Source organism: Orbilia oligospora (genome assembly GCF_000225545.1).
Source record: "Orbilia oligospora ATCC 24927 unplaced genomic scaffold scaffold00004, whole genome shotgun sequence".
NCBI lineage: Eukaryota > Fungi > Ascomycota > Orbiliomycetes > Orbiliales > Orbiliaceae > Orbilia > Orbilia oligospora.
Window position 1 is genome coordinate 1,879,605 of NW_011645561.1, and position 17,603 is coordinate 1,897,207.

The 17,603-nt window shown below is 45.1% G+C and overlaps 5 protein-coding genes across 5 annotated transcripts; 4 read left to right on the top strand and 1 right to left on the bottom strand.

Moving 5' to 3' along the window:
• Positions 1–1,641: 1,641 nt before the first annotated feature.
• On the top strand, positions 1,642–2,177 carry AOL_s00004g554 (uncharacterized protein; the record flags this gene model as incomplete). Its single annotated transcript, XM_011119203.1, has 3 exons — positions 1,642–1,705; positions 1,791–1,890; positions 2,066–2,177. 3 exons carry the CDS (start codon positions 1,642–1,644, stop codon positions 2,175–2,177), a joined length of 276 nt encoding a protein of 91 aa, XP_011117505.1.
• Positions 2,178–4,044: 1,867 nt separating this feature from the next.
• Positions 4,045–5,115, top strand: AOL_s00004g555 (uncharacterized protein; the record flags this gene model as incomplete). The annotated part of the gene is made up of 3 exons (XM_011119204.1): positions 4,045–4,083; positions 4,194–4,299; positions 4,394–5,115. The coding sequence occupies 3 exons, from the start codon at positions 4,045–4,047 to the stop codon at positions 5,113–5,115; spliced, it is 867 nt and encodes a 288-aa protein (XP_011117506.1).
• A 1,810-nt stretch (positions 5,116–6,925) lies between these two features.
• AOL_s00004g556 (uncharacterized protein) lies at positions 6,926–12,318 on the bottom strand (the record flags this gene model as incomplete). Its single annotated transcript, XM_011119205.1, has 11 exons — positions 6,926–7,396; positions 7,457–7,642; positions 7,715–8,210; positions 8,273–8,441; positions 8,492–8,735; positions 8,798–9,880; positions 9,933–11,016; positions 11,078–11,185; positions 11,247–11,512; positions 11,569–11,857; positions 11,951–12,318. The coding sequence occupies 11 exons, from the start codon at positions 12,316–12,318 to the stop codon at positions 6,926–6,928; spliced, it is 4,764 nt and encodes a 1,587-aa protein (XP_011117507.1).
• A 1,208-nt stretch (positions 12,319–13,526) lies between these two features.
• Positions 13,527–16,144, top strand: AOL_s00004g557 (uncharacterized protein; the record flags this gene model as incomplete). The annotated part of the gene is made up of 5 exons (XM_011119206.1): positions 13,527–13,542; positions 13,611–13,768; positions 13,836–14,107; positions 14,167–15,739; positions 15,818–16,144. The coding sequence occupies 5 exons, from the start codon at positions 13,527–13,529 to the stop codon at positions 16,142–16,144; spliced, it is 2,346 nt and encodes a 781-aa protein (XP_011117508.1).
• Positions 16,145–16,375: 231 nt separating this feature from the next.
• Positions 16,376–17,528, top strand: AOL_s00004g558 (uncharacterized protein; the record flags this gene model as incomplete). The annotated part of the gene is made up of 3 exons (XM_011119207.1): positions 16,376–16,457; positions 16,514–16,554; positions 16,623–17,528. 3 exons carry the CDS (start codon positions 16,376–16,378, stop codon positions 17,526–17,528), a joined length of 1,029 nt encoding a protein of 342 aa, XP_011117509.1.
• Between the last annotated feature and the right edge of the window lie 75 nt (positions 17,529–17,603).

Below are 17,603 nucleotides of genomic sequence, written 5' to 3' on the forward strand. Positions count from 1 at the left end.
ATATACTTACATACTACTGACTGAACTTACTGACTGACCGACTGAACTTACACTACATATATACGTATAACAAACTAGCTTCTCTTGCTTTTCTATCTTTTTCTTGTACGGAGTCCTCATTGGTTGTTTCCTTTTTATTTTTCATTTTTTACTTTTATTATTTTTCATTTTATTTTTTTTTTTGATATTTTTGGGGATTCTTCGTGCAGATTCCTTTGGATTTTTAAACTGAAGCCAAAGTCCCGGTTCTAGACCTTTGAAACAGACCATTGCTGGTTGGCTGCCAGCTAACGAGTAGTTGATTACATTACCGACTTAGTACGTAAGTACCTATTCACTTACCTCTTACATCCATACGAGCAAGTTCTCGGGTATCTACTTAAGTGCTTAGCTTGGTCAGGCCAGTTCCTGTTTCTGAAAATAGCTGAAGCAAAACAGGTCAACAAGCACACGAGAGCTCAAGGACAAAATATGCTGACTTGCCTACCACTAAATCTCCAGATTCGATCAATATCCCCGAGGAGCCAGAACAACCTCCTCCCAACACAACCGGTTCCAGGCGACAGGTGCCCTGGCAAGCTAAGCGTTCCAGTTGGAAGCAGCCTGCGGTCAAAAGGGAACGAAATCTGAGGAAAACGCCGAAGGAAGGGAAGGAAGGGAGTCTTTTTCGAGGGAAGAACGAAAAGAAGAAAAGAAAAAAAAAGAAGAAGAAGAAGAAGAAAAAAAAACCAACTCTTTGCAGAATAGCGAAGAATCGAACCGGTCTCGAAACCTTCACCCGCGACATCATTTTCCTGTTCGAATTCTCCTTGCCGTCCTTTTTTTATTCTTTTTATTCTTTATTCTATATTTTTTTTATTCTTTTATCTTAATTTTCTATTTTTTTTGACTTATATACTTTATTTTTTATATTGATTTATTCCTACCCTTTCCGATAGAGCTCATCGTATACTTCCAAAAGAAGAAGGCGTTTATTTCGACATCACTTCGCTCTTTGGCAGATACTCTCTTTCTCCTTCGAATTCTCTTTCAGAAACTCTCTCGTTCAATATCTACATACTTATCTATATCTACCTCGCAGCTACCTACTACTTAAGTCATTGCTGCATTCTCAACTTGTTAGCAGGTCCGACGATCAACACCCATACAGAGAGAAGCTTCCTACAATACACAATACACGTTACGGCGCGGTTCAGACGTCAGGGAACAACCTAGCAAAAATGGATGCAGCTGGTATATCAAAAACCTTGGATGCAATGTAAGCCTGCCTCGTCTCGTCTCCTTCCCCGGATTATTACACGCTTTCTTGGCTTGCTTCTACTCCCAATTCCGTGGGAAAGAGGCTTAAGGATGGGATGTCTGTATGTATGTATGTATTGGGGGTATACTATATCATATCATATTTGCCTCCCAGATACGATATGATACGCGAGGTTGTAGCTTTCGGGGAGCTGGATTGTATGGGGGTATCACAATCCTCAACAACAAAGACTGTCTAAGTTTTTTTTTTTTTTTTTTTTTTTTTCACAAAAAAAACGAATTACTTTTCTGGGGTAGGCAAGGGAAGGTGGGAAGAAAGAGAAGAAAAAATTTAGTCTGTGGGTGTGATCCAGCTGACAGTGAACAAAAACGACCAATAGGATGACATCGCCGCATGTCATCGGGGCCCTGATCATAGATTCGACCTCCGGGTTATGTCTTGGCTGTTCGTACCACCGCCCCGAATTACCATCCGCTTCATTTCAAAAGGAAAATTTACTAACAATTATCTTTTGAAAAAAAAATTATAGCTCGGGGAAAAGCTACAGAAGCTGATGCTACATATCTTACAATTGCCGCTAGATCAGCGCTGAAGAAGGACAGCATTGGTGCCGTCCTGCACAAAGACTCGTACGTAATGGATATCCTTCAATTCCCAATTGTCTCATCATACACAAGGAGTGTGAAGGGAAAAAAAAAACTTTCAATGAGGGTTTTTTAGAAGCAAACTTTAGAGCTTTGATGCCTTAAGTTTCAGCACAGACGTACATACCTAGGTACTAATCCTTTGGCCCGGGTACTATAGGAAAGTGCTGCTGAGGAAAGGAAACAACGGCATAATTGTCGCGATATACAAGGACAAGTCGGCACCAGATGACACTGGAAGCAGTGCGGCCACAAGCTTTGCGTCCATCTAAGAGCTCTCGAGCTCCCGCCTGTGCGACCCTACATACATAATATGGATTCCCTTTCTGTCCGGCTGGACATTGGAATCTTTCTCATTGTTCTCCTCTTTCCTCTCTATCTTTCTCTCTTTTGGTATCGTTCTTTCTAATGACCTGGATCACACGACAACTTGCCTAATTATCGTTCTCCCGTTATACTTCGATTCTCTTTCCTCTCTCCTCATATCCTTCAAACAATATGGTTCACAAACACATATCTCCACTACTTTCGATCATTTTCTGGTCCTCGCCGTTTCCTTCCTTCCTTTTTTCTTCTTTCTTTTCCTTTCCGGTTTAAAGAGGGGTTCGGGTGTGGAAAAAAAATCTTCTAAAATATAGACTATTGTTTTTTTTTGGTTATATCTTGCTTTCTACTCTATTTTAATTCTGGTTCATGGATGGGATTTATTGGAGGCCATACACGGTGATATTTCAATGGTTTCCTTGCACACAAAAATGCTGTCTTTCTTGGGCGGTGTCTGCTGATATTTGCTTGATCTCTTCAACTTCCTTTGCTTTCCCCTTGAATTTAGCTATAGACTCCTATCCCTACCACTGCTGCTGCTACCTCTGTTGTCCTTATCATTATTCTGCTTACTCTCTGACTGCTTCCAACCCGCCTGTTATTTGAGAACAGTTTCTGCGGGCCACTGACTGATTCACTCTTGTTTAATACAAAATTAACGTATACGTAATGGAATCGATTATGAAGATACACACAAATTTCTGTACTATGCATATGTATTGATACCTAGGAGGTATACACTAGCTAGACCGCGTGTGCCCTGCGGGTGTGTACGTATGCACATCCGCGCCACAAGTAACATTATACGTTACTTATAACGGTTATACATGTACTTACCGACTTGCTAGCTGATATATGAGCCAGTCAGAGTGCTAGCATAATATAAGGCTGAGTCCCAGGATGCCGGTTTGTGATAGTACGGTTTTGTACGACGTCAGGGCATACCGTAGACATAGGACCTTACATAGTACTGTATTATATCTATCATATCCCAAGCAGGCAATTCACTAGGATTTTTTATTTTAAAAAAAATTTAGGACAAAAAAAAAGGAAAAAGATAATGCCGGGACCCCTTTCTTCCGGTCTCCCATGCGTACCTCGTAGCTGGTGATTGTATTCGGGCTTCTATTCGCTGGGTTGTTATACACGTCCAGGGGCCGGAAGCAAGCGGCATCCACTGGCTCGTTTAGTTGGTTCTTTTTGGTTTGGGACAAGGACAGGCCAGGAAACAGACCAGGAAAGACAAGGGCTAGACAAGACTTCATGGCAACAAAGGTGAGACCGAGACTCTCCCTCTTTCTTCCCTTCCAACAACAACAATAGTCACCATCCGTCCATCCACTGTTCCTCCATCATCCTTCTCATCAACCTCATCATCCTTACCATCATCGCCCGCCTCGACCACCCCTCGACTGATACGACATCCAGTCCATCCTATCGCCCCATATACACCTTCTGCCCTCGACAGATTCGGTTTATATCATTCCCGGCCGTTTCCGACAAATATACCCTTCCTAAGCGCCGTATTCTTCCCCTTCTCGGATTCGTGCATCTCAACTCCTCTTTGGAGTCGCAAACATCTTCAAATCTCATCGAATTCGCATTCTTCAGGCCACGAGAGATACACAGATCGATCAGTTGATAGTCCGAAATCATTTCTTTCCCCACAGTAATCTTCTAGTCTTCTATTTTTAGCCAAAACCAGTTCCCTGGCTCTTCCGAACAAACGTCTCGTCATTAATACGAAAGTCCAGAGCGAATAATTTCAGAAGTTCGCACCAACCTCCTACCACCTTCGACATCTCACTATCCACCATGTTCTCTCTATCCCGGATACTATTGCCACGACCGAAGGTATACTCCCGACTCTAACTTCTACCGTTTAAAAGTGCAGGATTTCTTGCGATGTGGTTTCTGCGATGGTATAGGTGGCTAACGGCTGGAACTGTCGTTTGCGACTACAGCACTTTCTCGGCTTCTTGGATCTCAAGGTTGGCGCAGAACTTATCTTATTATGCTCGTTATTCAACAAAGCTTCCGGCTTTTATGGCTTATTAGCTATCTTCACAGGTAAGCTCCCGCTCGACTATTCCTTGTCGGCATCGTAATATGTTTGAATTACTTCATCGGTAGAACCTAACCAATCAATTTTTTTTCCTTCTAGGAGCTGAGATATCTGCGCTTCAGGTATCGATGTATTTCTACTCTGTTCTCGCCGTGTTCTTCATTGCATGGGTCCAACCTCACATCCGGAAAAGGACTCCGTTCCCAAACATCACCTTCGGCTATTGGTACCTAATCGACTCCATCATCAATGCCACGTATACCACCATATTCGCTATCACATGGTTTATGGTCATCTCGGAACCTCGGAGGTCCGCCTTCACCGATGCTTCTACCGCCCCGGGCGTTGGTGACTCGGGCAAGATGATTGAAGACATTTCCGGGCTTTCTGGTGGCCCTTTCAACCCTGTTGGAGGAGCCGATGGAACCGACGCTGCCGCACCTTCCTATATCGAAACGATTTCCGGCGCCACTGCATTTGACGCATTTGCCAACGGTCTTAACCAGCCAGAGTCTATGACTAGTATGGCTATCATCGCTGGATTATGGGTCGTTCGCGCTTATTTCTGCCTTGTTGTTCTTGCCTATGCCCGACAAGTTGTCCGAGATTCCGCTACCCCTTCGAATCCCCCATTTACTGGCAGAAATGGCGAAGGTATCCAGGGTACCATCGGGAGGATGTTGATCAATGTGAATAGGAGGTATTGGGAAGGGCCAATCGGATGGTCGACGAGACAGCCCCAGCCCCAGCCAACTCCCACCCGAAAGTTCAGGAAGAGCCTTGACCAGAACAGGAAGAAGAGCGATACTATTGCTGTCTAAGCTAGTTTACGTATACGAACTTCTCTGGAAATCACTCACCCATGGTGAACCGTCCTTTGAAATAAGATACCAGCTCACCGGGCACCTTTTTTCATCATAATAATAACCACAAACAATGCATCTGCGGGGGTTTATTTCATTCCGGTGTCTTCGAATGGAAGGGGGTTTGGAAACGGAGTCTCACTCTCGCTTTTTGTTATCTTCCTCTTTTCCATTTCTCTTTTCCTCCTCTACTTCGTTACACTCACCTTAACTCGTTTTTTATTGAAGCGACATCTTTTTCTCTGTCGTCATTGCTTCTTTGGACCATTGGTAGATTGGATGGTGACCTCCTTTTTCTTTTTTTTCTTGTTTTTGCAACTTGCAAAGCGAATAAATAGGAATATACTTGTGTAAATCTTTCTTTTATGGTATTCAAACGAACAGGGGAAGGGGGGATGTCATGTTATAGGAGTAGTTTACCACACTCGTTCTTTCTTTCTTTCTTTCGCTTTTTTTTTTTTTTGGCCCCCCTCTCCCATCCTCCTAGTACGAGTTACTTCTACGACCGTAATAAATAATATATCTGTTCCTCTTTGAAGCTTTCTTTTCCTATGAAAACATCATACTTTGGTATATCTCTCTAGTCTCGGTTTCTCTCTTTTTGCGACTTTTGTATAGCCGTTTCCTTTTCGCCACCCTTAACACGATACCTTGGTGTATTAATATCATTCATTCGTTTTTAAGCTTTGATTGTCATAACCTACCCACCTGGTTAGTAGGTATATAATTCATTTTGTAATTGAAGCTTGAGCGGGGGAAAAAAGGACATAATAATGCTAATGATAATGTTTCGACAATTAACTGTTCAAGCTGCACACTAATTTATATATGTGATCTTGCAATTGCCGACGGCGCGAGGTTCGATAAAACCAATACGATCGTGAGACTATACTACGTATAAAATATATTTAATCAATTAGGATCTAGATCTTTTGGTAGATATATAGTCCTGGCCAGTCGGAAATTTCAATCTATTGTTTTGTTTTGAGCGTCTACCTATTCTAGAATTGACATCGATATCTATAAGGCAAGATTTAATGCCGGGGACAAAAACAGAACAATCCTAGGCATCATCAATACATTCTCGCTTTCTGATATACAGTAACATCGATGAATCGCACTGTTTTGGAGTCACCTCAATTCAGGTACGAATACCCATCGTTCACCAATAAAGGAAAGAAAGAAAGGGCACAGAAGAAAAAAGGAAGAGAAAAAAAACCACATGCGATATTATCTCCTTCACGTCGAACCAATTATCTCCACACATCGTGATCGCTCACAGCATTCTTTCGATATATCGCATGAACAATCAACAGTCTAAAGGTTGGTGTCGTATGCTAGTTCTATCATTCGTTAACAACATCCACCTAACCTACCTACCTGGACGAAACTTATCATAGGAATAAAATGGAAACAGATTTATGATTGGTTTGAAAGAAGAGCGGGATCTCGGCGAATACCCAAGGCTCCAATCAATCGAACCAAAAGGCCTGGAACTTGCATTCTACTGCCCAAACCAGGACTTTAATGCCCGGGGCATTAATATTCTGCTTTCGGCAGTAGAATAGAAGTGTCCTAGGTCGATTGGTCAGTAGATATGTAGCCTGGGAGTATGTATCGAGAAAAGAGAAGAGAAGGAAAGAGAAGAAAGGGGAAGGTGAAGCGGGAGAAGAAGAAGAAGAGGAGGAGGAAAGAAACTTTGGGGGGACAAAAGGGAGAAGACGGTTGCTTAGAGGGCTATTAAAAAAGAGGATGAGAAACCAAGGCGTTATAGTTCCATATTCTCCCTTTCAAACGCCCTCTTCGCCCTTTCCTCCTCCCTTTCTTCCGCCTCGGCTTTCCGTATCTCATCACAGGTGCACTTCTTCCGGAACTCAGCTGCCGACATTGTGGCCAATTTCTCCAAACTATGTTTAGCCGCATTGGTTCTTGAGTTCTTTTTGGAGGAGGCTTTACCCTCCGCTAGGATTTTGTCGTGGAAGATGACGACGCTTAAAACATAGCTCTTGTCCCGATCCTTGTACTCCTTTGAGAAGATACGGAAGTCACTACATCCAAGCTCTGTCATGCGTGTAGTCAGATGAGTGACTGGGTGATTGCCGGCAAAGGAGTCAAATATGGACATATCAGTGAAGAAAGGACGAACGTGAGTGCGGAAAAAACTGGTGACCACATCGTAGTTGAAGCCCGAATCAACGAAGATAGCCCCGACGTAAGCTTCCAATATATCGGGGAGGACCTTTTAATACCTAGGTTTAGCCATAAATTAATCAAAAAAAGAGAGATTATTTTGTCTTACCTTGGGTGGCTGCTTGGCGTCAATCCAATAGTCAACAGAATCATTAGAGGCAATTCGAGCCTCTTCGATAAGCTGTACATACTCCTGGACAGCTGAATTGATATGGGCGCCCATTGCGCGAAGATGAGTGTGGAACTTGAGTTTGACCGACAAAGCTCCTTGGAAACGGTTGTTGATCATACTCATCTAAAATTGTTTTAAAATCGTGGTTAAGAGCTAAAGTTCAGTTCAAGTAAGGATAACAGTAAAGGGATGTACCTTGTGTTCCGTCAACCATTGAGGATCTTTACCAGGAAATCTTTCCCAAAGGTCTTCAACACACGCCATATCAATCAAAGCATCCCCCAAGAACTCAAGTCTCTCGTAACAAGGAATCTTCTCCCACATGGTCGGAAAGGAAGGGTGTGTAAACGCAGATCTGAGTAGACGGGGGTATTTAAACTTATACCCCATGTCTCTTTCAATCTTGTCCGCAAGTTCTTGCTGGGATGCATTGACTGGACCTATTTGATATTCCGGGAGAGTATAAAGGGAATAATAATCTTTGAAACTGTTGACTTTATGAATGGACTTGTTGACAAGAGTGGTCACCATACGTGCGGCCATATCAAGCCCGCCTCCACACAGCGACGCCCCGATCAGCGCCTCGCATACATCAGCCATAGACTTGTCGCTCAATCGATGGGTTCTTTGCGATTCAGTTTTCCCCACTGCCTTTCCCTTGATGAGTGTTATCATCGGGTACCATAGACGTCTAAGGATAAAAATCAGCTAACCACTATTTGATACACCACAAGCTTATGAGAGGAGACAAACCTGGAAAATCCTTCGCTTTGAATATACTTGTACAACTCGAGCTCAACAGCGCGCTCGTAAAGGCTTCTGTTGCAGACAAGTACCATTCTCTCAACGTGGTAAGCGAATTCATCTTGATCAGGGTTAGTAGAGTATAGAGCGATAGTTGTCCCGAGTTTCAAGAAACAATCTACGACAACAGGAAACATTAGCAACGAAATATTTTGCACAAACACGTACTGTTCAACTCACCGCCCAGGAACTCTAGCCGTTCATAATTTGTCACCATGCCTCGACGCTTATTCTGTGGCTCTTCATCGTGCTCTTGTGTATTGTCAGAATCCTTTGTGATTGCTTCTAAAGCAAGCTCAAGGTCAATTTGCACCTTAAAAAGTTTACAGACATCGTAAGCTTGGAGGTAGGCGTCGATCCTCGTGATTATTGCCGGGAATAAAAGCCCCATTGTACAGAATTTAGCTGGCAACTACGAGATTTTGCTTCGTCAGTTGGGATCACATGCATCGAATCTACTAGATAGCTACTTACTGGGGATACCCTGAACGGGGAAGGAACAACATAGGCCATGGTATTCTGTGTTTTTTCTCGCTCGGTTGGCCTTTCGAGGAAATTGAGGCGGTGCAAGACACGGTCAGCGATTAAAACAGGTTGATCTGGAGGGAGGTCTCCAACCCATCTCTGCCATCCTTTCTTTCCTGCTGAGTAGCTGTAGTCAATGATGCTGACCGTATGTGGGGCGTTCGATGCACCCTCAGGAATCGGATCGTAAGGATGGTATTTCGGTTCGTGATCGAGTATATAGAATCTCCGGGAGCCTTGTCGACGATCTATGACAAACTTCCCAAAGTAAAACTCTGGGGGTGTAGTCGCGAGGTCAAAATTTTCTTCGGGGTTCTTGAACACATTCATTACAAGCTCCCAGTCGATCATATCGTCAATGGAAGAGGCGGATGTGACCGTTTTGTTGAGCTTAATAGGGAGAACCCAGTATGGGAGTTTTTCTGTCTGTATATCGAACTCTTTATTGAAAATATCAATGAAGAAACGAGACGTAAACTCATTGAACTGTTTAATTTTGTTTTCATCGCATATAATAGGATCGTCCATTGTGACACAATCAACAAGTGATTGTCCGCCACGATCAAAATAAAGCGTAAAGGACGGGAATTTGGGAGGCTTGTCTCGGGTTGCAAGGCATATTCCTTGACTTGGTTTCTCAAGCTGGTTCGGGTGCCTTAGGGTGAGACAAGTAGCCCAGAGCCTTGTTGGTACCGGGGGTTCTTTACGATCCCAGAAGGATGGTTTTATTTGGGATGGGTAGGAACTCAATTTATGAGAGTCAACTGCAAGGTGAGCATTCGCCATCATAGGACGAAGCCTCTTTGTGTAGATTGGCATGAGGTAGTCGTCCAAATATTTGCCATGATGGAGTTTTTTGCAAGCCTCGAAGGCTGCGTGGCGCTTTGCTGCCCCCTTGGATCGAGCGGTATCACCAAGGACGGACCTAATAGGCGATATTTCAGGCATTTTGACTTCACACTTGAAGCCATGGCCAGGTTGGGCTTGGACAATGTACATGACATGTTCACTCGCTATCCCTTCTTCAGTTCCCTATATTCAGGGTTAGTGCCGCTGCAGACAATGTTCAGCCTCTGTTACTTACTAGATGGTCTGCAAATTGGTTTAGAATTTGCATACTGGAGTTTAAGGTCAATTTAGCACCAGTTTCTGGGACGATATAAGTCATATCATCAGTAGGATCAGGTCCGAAAATGTCTGTTGGAGCCTGCTTGTCTAACAACCTATCCTCTGGTAGCTTGCTGCAGAACTCCTTCATGATTTTCTCGGCTTCTTGGCCGTCCTGTACCATTCTTTTATGTGTCCAGTTATTCTGCTCGACCATATGGATGTAGGTTGAAGTAGCGTGTCGAGCTCTGCCGCGGGATTGGACGTATTTGATCATAGTATCGTAGAGATCGAACCGGATCACCAAATTACAATCCGGAACATCTAAACCTTCTTCAGCCACTGCAGTTGCAATAAGGCAGTTCGTGACACCTTTTTTGAAGCGATGTAGAGCAAGAGTCTGTGCTCTGAATGTCATGCTATCGGTTCCATGTTGGCCACTGCTCCCGACTAAGGTTCCCAACCTGATAAGGTGGTCTCTTCCATGTTGTATGAAGACTTTCTTGAAAATTGCCTGGATACATTGTGCAGTGTGTCGTCGGGTAACAAAAATGATGCATTTGTATTCAGGATGCTGGTCGAAGGCGTGTACCAGAAAGCGTAGCAGGATAAAAAGTTTTGGACTAAAAGACCCCGATCCTAAGCTTGGCTCCTGGAACTCATGCGCCTCGACAATAGCTCTCGCTTCCTTGATTAACTGGATTTCCTTGTCGACGTCCTCCAAATTAAACGCACTACCTTCCCGCTGATTAGAAGCAGAGTTCGTTCCTGCGCGACGTTCCTGTCGGGCCGACTCTAGTTCAGTCAACGTGACTTGCCAAATAAAGTCCGAACACCAAGGTCCCAGGTCACGGCTAGCGACATTATCGATAAATCCGAATATACTAGAAAGACATTTGGTGTTCCTGTAGGGTGAAAGCTTGGAGTTGAGTTCTGTTATCACTGGCGTTGGAACACCTTGGTATTCGAGGGTCATCTCCTCGGGTCTGGGTAAGAATTTCCTCATATACGCTGGGTTACTCGTAGTACAGATACGACTATGCATAAGACGCTCTAGTTGACTATTTTTTGTGTTAGATAATATTAATATGACATTTGCAAAGGTAGGATAAATTTACTTACTGCGCGGCCTTAACAGGATCAACACGAGCGTCTACTGGGGAAGCCGTCATTCCAAATATACGAGGCCTGTTTTCCTCCTTCTCTGTCTCGTAGAAATCTCTCATAATTCTAAAATTCAGATGATCAGAAATAGTGATTCTGGATACAAAAAGCATTGGTAAATAAGTACCTTGCGTATGCATGCTGCTTCTTGGTGTGGTGGCATTCATCGAATATTAGGAGACAGATGTCACTCATGCGAATGAAAGAATGCGTCAGGCAGTTCCAAAGAATATCCGCAGTTGCGACAATGATCCTATCGGATTTCAACCTAGCGTCCCATTGTGATTTGGTCCAAAGGTCTGTACCCATATCACCACAATACTTCCCAACTTGGGCATCCAAGTTGCATTCCAAAACCGCAGCCTGTTGGAAGACCAGGGTGACGGAGTTGACCTAGCAACACTGTTAGCAAAGGAGACTTTTCTAGATACAGAAGCAATTGTACGTACAAGGAAAACGCAGACTTTGGGTGATCTGCCGCTCTTTCGTTCTTCGAGCTCTAATTCAAGCATCCAGCGGATAAGGAGAGTCGCAATTAGTGTTTTTCCAGACCCTGTGTCTAGGACGGCTATGGTATTGTCCATTTTGGCTCTTTCGAAGAGCTCCAACTGGTACTCTCGAGGATCTGTAATAATTGCTTTCGCAGTATTAGAGAGTAGGTCTTTGATAGATACCAGTTCGTTATCCTGGGGCAGCTTCTTCGGATTGGTTTCAATATCATAGGCCTTTTTGGAGAACCTAAAGGGTGTCTTTCGTATTAGAATCTAAAATTGATCTTTTTCTTCATCTTCCTCTTCATTTCTTGGTTTTCAATTATGAGAAAATGCATACCATTCTTCAAAGGTCTGCTTTTGTTTAGCTTTTGCTATTCGTTTGGTCTGGGTGACAATAGCAGCGTCATCGGGGTCTTCCTCGGAATCGGAATCGATATCAGGTTCATGACCTTCGTTGTCAGAACCATCGTTCCCATCCTTCGGTTCTTCGACCTGGGATGCTATGAGAGATTCCTTGAATTTTAATTCATCTATACTGTCTGGTAGTAAGCCATTGCCATTAGGGAGCCTAGCCGCAAAATCGCGAGCCTGTTTATCTAGAATGTGTTCTAGCAGGTCGTGAGCCATGACATGTTCTCCAGGAGCATCGAGCATGAAGACATCGGATTCCTCGTCTCGAACCAATTCTGTCTGTCCAGGCCCCATTGTGTCGATATAATACAAAACAGCGGAACCAGGGCGATGTTCTGCTGAACAGTTGTATTGTGTCTCGTAAACCAGGCGGGTAAGATGTTATGTTATGTATGCAATGAAGCAGATACAATTGAATAATGATAATGATGAAAGAGCAAGAACAGGGGAGAAGATGATGGTGATGAGTAGAAGAGTAGAGAAGGGGGGATATGGAAGTAGAATAATAAGAAAGAACTATATTTAAATGCAAGCGCAATTAAGGTCCGTCGTCGACAACAGCGCTGTTCAGTAAGCCGGCTGCCCTTGCAAGATCTGTCCCATACCAGCACCGGGTCTGCATATGAAGACGGGGATAGCTATAGATGGTCAAGGGTTTTTCCTTTTTTACCTTTGTCTTTCCTATAGAGGATCTAGGTTGAAATGGTCAGTACCGGGTAGTATACCCAGGAATCTCCTAGGTGCCTACTAGTCTAGGAGTGTGGTTATAGTGTGGTTCCTCTAATGCAGAGACAAGTGCAGATGCATCATGCAGGCACCAATATCGTCGGGTATTATAAACAAGCTTATAATATAAATTTAAAAAGGATCGATATAAAGAATATAAGATGCTCACCCGATAATTAAGAAAAAGGAAGGAAGGAAGGATGAGAGCTCGAGAGGAAAGTTCGAAAGTAGCCGCTGGCGGTAATGCAAGATATGATTGTTACAATCACCTTCGAAATCCTTTTCATTGTTTGTGCCTCGACAACGGCGGCGCCAACACAGCTAACATGACCGACGATTGCTCCTACTGTGGCAGAGACTCGAAGGGCCAAGACGGCACGGTTAGCTGCAGCCGCGATGATGCTTTGATTCCAGGCATTCTAGATTCTGCAGAGGCCGTGATGAGGCCGTGATTGGCTGCCCGCGGTATTCTGGCGGGGCAAATAGGAAATCGAGCCTGAAGTTGTTTTAGGTTTGGGAGGTCAGCTGTTGCTGTGTTGCTGGTCGTTCGCACAGAAAAAGCAACATCCGCAGGAACATGGCAGGCCACACACCTTTTGACTTGACTTTGACTTTGGCTCGCTCGTCACGAAATCTTCAAATCATCATCTTTTCTTTTGACCTCATCGCGTCGCCGAGCCGCTATCTCTTCAACACCCACTACCGCGCTCTGGCTGAATCCTATACTATCACCGTTTAAGCCTATTGATATCGTCTCGCTTTTAAAGCAATCGAAGATGCCGGTCGTGAAGGGTACGTGTTCTTTCACCCATGCTCCCCTTGAAATCCGTCGCAGCACACGACTCCTAACCCTAATATAGGTGGCGTTTGGACTAACGTCGAGGATGAAATCCTCAAGGCCTCGGTTTCCAAATACGGACTCAATCAATGGGCACGTGTGTCCTCCCTTCTTGCACGAAAGACTCCGAAGCAGTGCAAGGCAAGATGGCTAGAATGGCTGGATCCCGGTATTCGCAAGGTACGGAATATCGTTCTACAATAGCATTTCACACACCGTGGGCCCCCCTATCTGATATATACCATAGATCGAATGGAGCAAAGAAGAGGATGAGAAACTTCTGCATCTTGCAAAGTTGATGCCGACACAATGGAGAACAATCGCCCCTCTTGTCGGCAGAACCGCTACTCAATGTCTTGAACGATACCAAAAGTTGCTCGACGATGCAGAGGCTAGGGAGAATGAGGAGCTGGGACTTGGAGGCCCGGATGGCGCCGAAACATTGGCACCTACGGCCGACCAGGTCAGAAAACTCCGTCCCGGAGAGATGGACCCTGATCCGGAGACGAAGCCTGCTCGGTATGTGCTTTCACTTGGCCTCCCTTGGGTATGAGAGCCCAATCGCTGACTTGAAATAGGCCCGATGCAATTGATATGGACGAGGATGAGAAAGAGATGTTGAGCGAAGCACGTGCCCGTCTTGCCAATACCCAGGGTAAAAAGGCAAAGCGGAAGGCAAGAGAACGACAATTAGAGGCATCACGACGACTAGCGGTTTTACAAAAGCGACGTGAGCTAAAACATGCCGGTATCAACATCAAACTCACCAATAGGAAGAAGGGTCAGATGGATTACAATGCCGACATTCCATTCGAGAAGAAGGCAGCCGCTGGATTCTACGACACATCAGAAGAACAAGCAAGAAACGAGAGAACCCTACAAGCTTTTGATCCGAGAAAGGCAGTCGTGCAATCAAAGAGAAAGGGTGATCAAGATGATGATAATGACCCAAAGCGTAGGAAGAAAGGACAGAATGCCGATGTTCAGGCTGCGAAAAAGGTCGCCCAGCTTCAGCGGATCCGGGAGGCAGAGCAAATGAGTAAACGCCGACAACTAGTGCTACCGATGCCACAAGTTGGAGATGCCGAGCTAGAGGATATTGTTAAAATGGGCATCGCCGGTGCAAACGCCAATAAGTTGGCCTCGTCAAGCGAAAATGAATCGACGAAAGGGTTGGTTGGTGACTACACCAACGTTATCAACAGCGGCATGCCGATTAGGACCCCAAGAGCTCCCCCGCAGGAAGATCACATTGCGAATGAGATTCGCAATATCAGGGCTCTAACCGAAACCCAATCATCTCTCTTAGGTGGTGAAAATACCCCTCTGCATGAGGGTAAAGGGACCACGGGCTTTGAAGGCATGACACCAAGGAGGTCGGCCATCGTTACTCCCAATCCCATGGCGACGCCAATGCGGCCAGGCATGCCCGGAGCTACACCTCTTCATTCTGGACTCCCTGGTCAGACTCCCCTGCGTACTCCCAGAGACAATCTTGCGATCAATGCCAATGGAATGGGCGGGTTTGTTAGTGAAACTCCCCGTGAACAAAAAATGAGACTTACATCTCTAAAATCCCAACTTCAGGCAGGATTTTCAAACCTGCCTAAACCTAAAGAAGAGAAATGGGAATTTGAGATTGATGATCCAGATGCGGAAGGGGAGGCAGTGACTGAAGTTATAGAGGAGGATTCTGAGGAGCGTGATAAGCGATTAAAGGCTATCAGGGAGGCACAAGAGAGACTTGAGTTTGCTAGAAGAACTCAAGTGGTACAACGTGGTCTGCCCCGTCCCACTGTGCTTGACATAGATGCTTTGTACGAGGCTTTCTCCACTAGTGGGGCTTCGCCGGAGGACCTTATCCAGAACGAGATGTCTCTCTTAATTGCGTCAGATGCCTTGAAATTCCCAGTACAGGGAGGGAAGGTTACTGGTGTTCCAAAACCTCTGAGCGAGGTAGAGGATGAGCATGTCAAGAAAGCGCGGCTGGAGATTCTGGTAGAGCTGCCGGCCGATGTCTTGAAGACGATGAACAAGACTTATGAAAACGGGTGGGAGAACGCGTATTGGTCCGGTGGGCTCCCCGGTTTGGATGGGTATGGCGATGATGAAGAGGTGGACAAAAAGAATGTCATGAAAACCATATTTGATGTGAGTTCTAATAACCTACCCTGTCTACGAACAAAGCATGCTTTTGAGTACCTAACTAACTAGAAATACCCCTCACAGGCTGTTCAATCGAACCTCATCAAGAACGCCGAGGCCGGTAACAAGCTAGAAAAGAAACTCGGTTTAACTCTGGGCGGTTACCAGAAACGTCAGCAGATTCTCGCACAGAAGATTACAGAGGCATATAGTGCTGTCCTAGATGCAAAGAACAAACTTGACAGCTTTAAGACTCTGGCAATTTCAGAAGAAGATGCCATTCCAAGGCGACTAGATACCCTGAGATCAGAGGTTGAGTTTGTCCAGAAACGCGAAATGGAGGCACAAATGATGTATAAGACAAGGAGGGAGGAATCGGAGGGCTTAGCAGCTGTCAACGGGGCTGCATAAGCAGAACACCCTGTTAAGATGTGAAAAAGATTGATTGGGGGAGTGTGTATAACATTTACGCGGGTTGGGATCATGTACTATTAGGACTAGTAAATTGTAATCTGAAAATGGCCAGGAGATGGCCGACGAACAAGTGTGCCTGGAATTTGGATTTGTAAGGCCGCAACTCAAAATGGGCGCACTTTCGCCTCACATCGACATCCCACTTCTTCTTTAGACATCAACTTCAAAATGGTCACGTTCCAACCACCACCAGAACTTTCGCTCAAAGATCCGCCCAAAGTTGCACCGGAGCTTGTCGCACCGGAGCCTGGTAAGAAAATTGATCCTGCCGTCATGAATACAGCTTAGTAACAATCTTGCCTATAGAGCATTGCCCCGGCCCTGAGTCGCAGAATGCAGGCAAATCAGTATGTGGCATATATCTGAAATCGAAAAGCCCAAATTCCCCATGTATGCATGCTAAAATTAGTGTTAGGACGCCTGTGCCGGTTGTCCCAACCAAGCAATATGTGCCTCAGCTCCCAAAGGCCCCGATCCTGATCTCCCAATCATAACGTCCCGCCTTTCCTCGATCCGTCACAAACTGCTCGTCCTCAGTGGCAAAGGTGGCGTCGGCAAGTCAACTTTCTCGACGATGCTCTCCCACGGCTTCGCTTCCGTATCCCCAGAAACTCAAGTGGGAATAATGGACATCGACATATGTGGCCCTTCGATACCCAAAATGCTCGGCGCGGATAATGAAAGCATTCACGTTAGTAGTTCCGGGTGGAGTCCCGTTTATGTGGCGGATAACTTATGCTTGATGAGTATACAATTCATGCTGCCAAATCCCGATGATGCGATTATCTGGCGAGGGGCAAAGAAGAACGGGATGATTAAGAGGTTTTTGAAGGATGTGGAGTGGGGCGAGCTGGATTGGTTGGTGGTTGATACACCGCCGGGAACGAGCGATGAGCATTTGAGCGTCAACACCTATATGAGGGAATCTGGTGTCAGTGGGGCAGTTGTGGTTACCACGCCGCAGGAGGTAGCCTTGTTAGATGTTAGAAAGGAAATCGACTTCTGTAGGAAAGCAGGGATACGGGTGCTTGGGATTGTTGAGAATATGTCCGGATTTGTGTGTCCGAATTGTAAGGGCGAGAGTCAAATATTCAGGGCTACAACGGGAGGAGGTGAGGCGCTAGCGAAGGAAGTTGGAGTAGAGTTCTTAGGAAGAGTACCGTTGGACCCGAGGATTGGAATGGCTTGTGATTATGGAGAGAGTTTCTTCGATGCCTACCCGGATTCTCCTGCGTGCAAGGCATTAATGGATGTCGTGGGGAAGGTCAGGAAACTGGTCGGTGATGACGATGATGACGCTGGTGATGCTGAGGACGAATAGATGGCTTGTACACCATGAGGTAATGAATTGGGGGGGTATATAGGTTTGGATATTAGCATTAGAATGGCGTTATAT